This window comes from Lacerta agilis, chromosome 4, assembly GCF_009819535.1.
Source record: "Lacerta agilis isolate rLacAgi1 chromosome 4, rLacAgi1.pri, whole genome shotgun sequence".
NCBI lineage: Eukaryota > Metazoa > Chordata > Lepidosauria > Squamata > Lacertidae > Lacerta > Lacerta agilis.
Window position 1 is genome coordinate 19,394,067 of NC_046315.1, and position 8,484 is coordinate 19,402,550.

The 8,484-nt window shown below is 43.0% G+C and overlaps 1 protein-coding gene across 1 annotated transcript; it reads right to left on the reverse strand.

The window, feature by feature from the left end:
* Window positions 1–6,070: 6,070 nt before the first annotated feature.
* Window positions 6,071–8,236, reverse strand: LOC117044957 (disintegrin and metalloproteinase domain-containing protein 20-like). Its single transcript, XM_033145751.1, has one exon. It carries the CDS (start codon window positions 8,225–8,227, stop codon window positions 6,071–6,073), a length of 2,157 nt encoding a protein of 718 aa, XP_033001642.1. The 5' UTR covers window positions 8,228–8,236.
* Window positions 8,237–8,484: the final 248 nt, after the last annotated feature.

The window sequence follows — 8,484 nt, forward strand, 5'->3', positions numbered from 1 at the left end:
CTCCTTTTCATAAATGCATTGTATCACTGAATGCTCTCTGCCTTCCTCTCCATGTTAAAAGGACCAGAGTAAACAGATCAGGAACAGCAAGTGGAAACAGGCATAGAGGCTGCCATAGCAAACATTGAATGGAAAGTCCTTCATTTGAATCAATGGTTTCCATCCTCAGGCAGGTGTACTGGGTTCCCTTGTTTGAGGGTAGGGTAGAAGTCCTACCCTAATATTCATGCCCAGATCCTAGGAGGTTGTGTCCCTTTAAAGCAGTGGTTTTCAACCAGTGTGCTGTGGCACCCTGGGGTTCCTTGAAGGTCAGGGGTGCAGTGGGCAACACTGGCCTCTGTCCCTCTCTCTCTCTCTCTCTCTCTCTCTCTCTCTCTCTCTCTCTTTCTTTCTTTCTTTCTTTCTTTCTTTCTTTCTTTCTTTCTTTCCTTCCTTCCCTCCCTCCCTTCTCAAGTCTCTGCTTCCCAAATGCTTGCATGGCTGTTTGTTGCAGTGGCCCTGGCTACAAGCTCTGCAGGCGAGTGGTGCCTCTGGGGCTGGCCATAGGGTGCTGGTTGCCAGGAGCTGAGGTGGCCCTGGAGTAAGCAAGCAAGTTGGTGAGGGAGACAAGCCAGTCAGTCCACCAGCCCTTGCTGTTGGGAATGGATAGACAATCCCCTGGCCCCTGTGGGGCAGTGTGAGGAGGCACCTCTCTTTTGGGCACAGGAGGCAGCTCTGAGACCAGTTAATGCTGTGAGCACCTCCATCATATATATGTGTAAATAAGACATACATCATAAAGATGTATGTTAAGGTTAAGGTTAAGGTTAAGGGGTGATATGATAGCCATGTTCAAATATATAAAAGGATGTCATATAGAGGAGGGTGAAAGGTTGTTTTCTGCTGCTCCAGAGAAGCAGACACGGAGCAATGGATTCAAACTACAAGAAAGAAGATTCCACCTAAACATTAGGAAGAACTTCCGGACAGTGAGAGCTGTTCGGCAGTGGAATTTGCTACCAAGGAGTGTGGTGGAGTCTCCTTCTTTGGGGGTCTTTAAGCAGAGGCTTGACAGCCATCTGTCAGGAATGCTTTGATGGTGATTCCTGCTTGGCAGGGGGTTGGACTGGATGGCCCTTGTGGTCTCTTCCAACTCTATGATTCTAAGACAACACAGTCTGTCCTTCATTCTGAGGAAACCAAACCCTGGGCTTGCCTGGAACCCCAGTGGTGTCACACTGCTCGGAGATTGGGATGGCATGCAATAATATGCACAAGCTGAACCATTATCAACATAACCAGTACATATTGCTGCTTTTTTATTGATGCATTAAATTATGCTTTACAGATATTGATTGATTTTTGTGTGAGAGAGAGAGCTGCTTTCATATATTGTGAGCTGCTTTGAAACATGTTATTAAAGTATGTATCACAAATATTCAAAGAAAGAAAGAGACAAACCTCCAGATGTTGCTGTTCTCCAAGTCCCATCACCATTGACCATGTTGGCTGGGGCTGATGAGATTTAAGAACATAGGAAACTGCCTCATACCGAATCAGACCTTTGGTCCACCTTGCTGAATATTACATACCATGACTGGCAGCAGCCTACCTACCTCAAGATGCCAGGGATTGAACCTGGAACTTTCCACGTGCAAAGCAGATGCTCTACCACTGAGCTACAGTCCTTCTCCAAAAAAACTGGGATCTGGAGGGCCACAGGTTCCCTATCCCTGCATTAAACACCACCCATCAATCACAGCAGCACCAGTCTAGGATGCCCTGAAGTCCTGAGTTGCTGGAGGTCACTGAATACTTAGTAGGGTGAAGTTAGGAGGGTGTCCAGTAAGTCCCAAAAGCCTGGGGCCAGCTCTGTGATATTGACTTGTACACTCCTGCTCATTCGTCCTCTCGCTGTCACTGCTGAGGATATACTTCTGTTATTTCTATTGATTTTCTGCTTTGATGCTCCTGCCAACAGTACCACGAAGCCGTTTTTTCCCAACTATTCCTCAAGCAATGACTCACAACGTTAAATATTTCTTAGACTCACAGAAATATTTTCCTCATCCTTAATATTCCCAATCAAATCCTTTTTATGCCAAAACATTTAGAGAAGCCAGTGATGTCTGTCTGCACATATGTTACAAACTGATTTGGCAGAAGGTCGTCCAATCTTCGTTCTCTGAACCATTTGTTCGATTCAACATGCAAAATAACATTTTTTCCCCTCTCCTACACAGGGCTTCAGTTCTACATATTATAATTGCAAGCATTTTTTTTATAAAAAAACTGGTTTTTAATTATAACTCCATGCATAAAATGTGTAATCATGAAAACTGTAAGCATGCTGTGCTTCAATTTATTTGGGGGATCTTAATGGCATTTTAAAAAGAGCAACAACCACCTTATCTTGACAAAATGTCCTGTGAGAGAAGGATGAATTGCAGAGCAATCGAGAACCATGCTAGATCAGAGCAAAAGTCTATGTAGGCCACCATGACTTCCTCTGGGAAGTCCAGAAGCAGGACACTGTTGGAGATAAAATGCATTTGAATACCAGGTGCTGGGCATCACATGTGGGGGAGAGCACTGTTGCACTCAAGTGTTGTTTGCAGGCTTCCTGCCAGCATGCGACTGGCCACTGTGAGGCTACAGTGCATTCACATGTTAGCTTTGAATTTCCCTACATTTTAAAAAATTTTTATTAAAGATTCTTTTGATTTACAAAGGTATGCGCAATGTCTCTCTCATATTTTTTCCCCCATGTAACATTTTTACAAATCAGTTTCGTTTTTTGAGACATTAGGAAGAAAAGGGGGAAAGAGGTGGGGAGATGGGTGGGGTGAGGTGACAATGTTTCTATTTTACTTAATATATGTGGGGTTTGGTGTCAGCGTTGTTTGTGCAAGTTCTCTGTTGTTCGCTGTCGCGGTCACTCTCTCAGACCTGAGCAGCACCCCCGGACGTTTAACGGTCTATTGGTGACTACCCCTACGACATGTGGTATATCTGCTGCCACCAGCCAGTATTCACTCTGGCAATGAATAACTCACTTCAGATTTGGATTGTGGTAAAAATAAACATAAGTTCCTTTATTTGTTGGTATAAAGCGTAATGGTTTCAACGGAACAGGTAAAACGTGTTAATATAACCGAATGGTTCATCAGGTAAGTATATTCCAACTCTCTACCTAGTATTTCAATAACTATCCCTAATGCCTCCTATTAATTATTCAATCTGCTCTAGCTCTGCTCATGTCCTCTATCTCCCCCCCCCTCTCTCTCTCTAACTCTAACTCTAACTGCCTCCCTTCCACCCTCTAACTGCCTTCCCTTTACTCTCCAACTGCCATCCTTCCACTCTCTCCCTTGCATACTGCCTGGAGAGCTCCCATTGTCAATCTCCTCCCTGCCAAGTTAACCCTTGGAGAACCTTTAGGGGTGAAACGCCACATTCGCTTGTGCTCCTTTGGTGGTGAGAGAGATCGGGGTTGGCGTAGGGTGTGATTGTTCATTTGTGGTTGGCTGTGGTGGTCTTTGGTTTCCTGTGTGAGTGGGGTGGGTGAGTGTTTTTGATCAGGTTAGCCATATTGATCTGTATGCTGTTGGTGGGTTTTTTTGTCATTGTCTTGTTGGGCTGTGTGTGTGATAAAGGGGAGCCATCCCGGGGTGAAGGCGTCTTCTTCTATTTGTCCCCGTGTCAGTTTCAGCTTATTGGTTAGTTTTTCTAGTAGGGCTGTATCCCATACTACTTGGTACCATTGTTCCATGCTTACTCCTGACAGGTCTCTCCAGTGTCTGGTTATGATGTTTCTGGCTGCTGATACGAGAAATATGTAAAATAACCAAACAAGTACTAGAAATGACCCTAGAATTGGCCTTACTAAACATCTTCCAAGACAACAATTTCCCTACATTTTTCATAAGAAGAGCCTGGCTGGATCAGATCAAAGACCCAGCACAGTCCAGCACCCTGTTCTCACAGGGAACCTAACTGCAATTGTCCTCTCCCTACTTGTGATTCCAAGCAGCTGATAAATCTCTTGATCTGATGATTTTGCAGGCCAATTTATCAAGTTCAGGGCTCAAAGCGACTGGGTGAGCAGAATGAGTTACGATTCCCTAAATATATGAAGCGGACCTCTCACAGCATATACCTGCTCCTCAAACAATCTATACAGAAGCAAGTCCCGTCGAATTTAGTGTAGCTTTCTCCCAGGGTACATGGGCACAGAATGGCTGCCTTAAACTTCAGCACTTCAAAAACTCAGATTTACTCCAGTGGCACACACACACCCTTCACACATACAGCCATTTGGGTATGGTTTTCCCATCATCTGGTAATTAGAGGTACAGTGGTACTTCAGGTTACAGACGCTTCAGGTTACAGACTCCACTAACCCAGAAACAGTACCTCGGGTTAAGAACTTTGCTTCAGGATGAGAACAGAAACTGCGTAGTGGCAGCACAACGGCAGTGGTAGGCCCCATTAGCTAAAATGGTACCTCAGGTTAAGAACAGTTTCAGGTTAAGAACGGACCTCCAGAACGAATTAAGTTCTTCACCCGAGGTACCACAGTATTTGTCTTCTTACAACGGGTGTTCTATCAACCTATTAGTCTTCGATAGGCTGTTCTTCCATTAATATCTCTAATATTTGTACAAGGAACGTAATGCTTGTTCATAGTGCAGAATGAGTAGACAACCTAAACTGTACAGTAGAGAGTCTTTATAAAAATTATATGACGTTGTTGTGGCTGGGTAACGGGGAATTTATATGCTTTTATGCCTCAGTTTTGCAGCCTCCAGAATTTAAGGCCCTGAAAGCTCTTTTTATAAACCTCTATATTTTATATTAGATGGTCTAGTCACTTTCTCAACATCGTTTTGCACTCCCCTTGTTCCAGTGCAGAAACATGGCATTCCGTATTCCATATATTTAGACATAAAATGAGAGGGCTGGATATACTAATCACTCAACTTGAGTAATGATACAAATGTAATCAAGCCAAGTCCAATAAATATGTTGTTCTGCATCTACCACATTCACTGATATTCATTATAAATAATTCATTTATTGTCAATGTTTTACTGTAATATAGACTACTGCTTACTTGGTTTCCTAGTAATGGGTTTAGAAACTCTTTAATGTGTGAAATGCAAATAATATCTTGCATTTACATGCACTGGTCATTTATATACACAAGTCTTGAGCAAATTTTACATGCAATACGAGTTATATGCAAAGGCATTTGCAATCCCAGTATAAACTCAGAGGGCAAGTAAGGGCTACCTTTTGACCTGGGTGAAAGCTGGTTTCCCATAATATTCTCCCCCACAGTTGTGTTGTGTTGGAATACATCAATTAGAGATAGGCAAGTTATTCTGAGCTCACTTCAGATTAACTTCAAAATGTTCTGAGACCTTCCCCCTAAATCAGAAGATCTTATTGAAAGATAGAACTAATCAGCACATAGAGCTGGACAATCAGCTACTGAAATATTTTCTCCCCAAAGCTACAAAGATCTAAAAAGCAAAGCTCTAATTAGCTACTTATTAGAGACAGCCAGATTGACCATCACATGATTCTGGAAAAAATATATGTGCCGACACAGTTATCGGTATAATGTTTGCAATGACTTTCTAGACTGAAGCGAATTCAATTCACAAACATACTGATATTGCATTTCAATGACATTAGAAGACTGGGTTGTGATTCTATCCCTGCACACTCAAGGTTACTTTGAGAGAAAATCTGAGATATTCAAAATACCAGCACTGCTTCCATGCATTTCTGTGGCATGTTATCCTCCTGTATTATAACATTCCATTCCACTGGACAGATTTACACATTCCACTTAACATAGGATAGAATGAGAGGACTTCTGTCTTGAACAACATAGAGACAATCAATATATTGTGAAAGTATTGCCAAAGATTTTTCATATGTGAATATTTCCCTCTGAGATGAGCTTAACCAATGTTTACAGAGTCAAATATAATAGTGCTCATTATACCTATCATACACTTTTGAAACTTTCTGCATTGTTCGCTTATGTGATCTAAAGTGGTTTTCGTTTCTCTATTGATTATGATGGAGAGATTCTTGAACTCTTTCTTCTAACCTTGTTGCTTAGCAAAAACTGGTAATACACACCCAGGCCAACAGCAACAGTCACAGTGCAAAGGACCAACACACTTCCTACAATACTACCTACAATGACACCATTCCAGCTTTTTGAAATTGGCCCACTGTCAATGCTGCCCCCATATCCTCTCTTTAGACAGTCAGGAGGGGCCCAGCCATAAGAACAATGACAGTGCTTGTGGTTGTTGCATATTCCCCTGTTATGGCACTTTGTGGTGTTACAATCATACTGCAAGAGGGACACATTCTTGCATTCCCTATTAATACACATCATGCCAGTGCCACAAGGTGTACCGTCTTCTACTGCTCCAATATCATCTACCTCCATTCCGCTGTGGTAGTCTGTACCCCAGCAGATACTTTTGCCAATGGTGGTTTGAATGATGGTTTGGTGTTCCTCCAAGGTACGTACCCTATAGATATTACTACACTGCATTCGGCCACAAAGAATATTTTCATCATTGCATTTCTTAAAAATACCATGTTTTAGGCCACAGTTGCCAAAGCGATCACCTCGAGCATTCAGTCCTCTGAAACAATCCTCTGAAGCTCGTACGGTTTTCTTGCCAAATATCTTTTTGCACTGCCCATTGTCAGTAGTACAACGACCATGATAGCAATAGACTCCATCACCGCAAGGGGCACCATCTTGGACATAAACATCTTCTGGACATTGGTCCGAAGTCCCAGTGCAAAACTCAGGCAGGTCACAGGTGCTAATACTCTTTCTGCAAATGGATCCAGCAGGACGGTACTTGCACCTGTCACAGCACAGTCCAGAAGAACAATTGGCACATGGACTCAACGTGCAATCTGGCCTGCAACAATAATCCAATCGACACTGTGCAGTTGTACCACAGTCACATTGCTCTCCTTTTTCCACTACTTTGTTCCCACAGTATTCGAGGTTATAGATTTGATCAGGGTCTGGTGGAATCAACAAGCAAGGTGAGTCCTTTCGATTGAAATACTCGTAGTAACTGCAGTTGCTAAACTTATCAACCTCTGAGTGCCAAGCAGACATAATGCAGGCACGTCGATCACATTTACAGACCAAATCATCATGGTTCATACCAAGATTATGTCCAAATTCATGAGCAAATAGCACAGAAAAATCAAACAAATTGAAATTCTTTGATACTACAACACCAGTAGCCCAATGCTCACTACAAATTTGTGATACATATGCTATTCCAATAATACCTCTAAATGACCTGTATACAATTAAGTGAGCAGCATCATTCTTTAGATGGTTAAGTAGAGTGTTATGTCTCCATATACTAAAAGCTTTAAGTGTGGCTCCTATACTGTCATCAACATATATGAGGTTCTTTTCCGACCATATCTCCAGTCCTGCTACAGACACTTCAAGAAAAAGTGGCTCATAAAATGAATTTACCATATGGATGGCATCAAGAAGTTTCATAGCAATATCAGTTTCATTTTTATTAAACTTAACATATCGTTCATGCTCCACCACAAATGCCACTTCTGCATGTCTCTTGTGTGGCCACCAGAGTCCTGCTGGAGCACTTTTGACACCCACATGCTCTGCGTCCTGGATCATGGCCTCTTGATGCCTTTGCTCTTCCTCCGTCAACCCACACCTCATGCGCATGGTACCCTCCTCTATTTCCAGCCGATACACCACATGCTGAAAAGTAGTAGATGGCTGGACAGGTTCAATTTGATATGTCTCATTTTTAAGTTGTAACAGGCCCCTGAGTCCCCCTGAGCAAGTGCTGAGTGTAACTGGATAGAGAGGGTTGTCCTGTATGAAGCCACTGTAGAAACAATCATCCCTGATGTAATGATAGTCAACCTGGAGGTCCCCTTCCTTATTATACGTGAAGATGGGGAAGTGTTTAGGAAGAATGCCCTTCTTCTGCTTGAGATGCACCACCTGGCTCTTCCCCTCAATCTGCAGCAGGTAGCTGACATCCTGGGTTTCCTGTAGTCCATACCTGAAGCTCAGTTTCCTTGGGATGGTCACCTCATAAGAGGCATACCTAAAGCCCTGAGGCGGTGTCTGGCCATCAGTCTCTCTCAAGAGATTCCTCAAGAATATAATGAGTAGCCATGCCAGGCTGCCACTCATTCTCCCAGAAAGAGGAAATAATCTCTTGAAGCACCGCCTCTGGCATCTCATCCCTGAAAGGGAAGTCCCAAACATTTGTTACCAGGATAGTAGATAGATGGGAAGGGGGCTATATGTGAATTAGAAGAGGAGGAAGGTGTGTTGCCTAGGAACTGTCAGTGTGCTCCATCTGTGGAATGGGGGCGGAGCTTGGAGGATCAAAGATGGAACAGAATGGCAGAGGAAGGTCAGGGAAGAAAACGTTCCTAAGAAGTTTC

Excerpts from the sequence above, each read along its gene's own strand:
- LOC117044957 (XM_033145751.1), bottom strand. The coding sequence starts at position 8,227 with ATGAGTGGCAGCCTGGCATGGCTACTCATTATATTCTTGAGGAATCTC.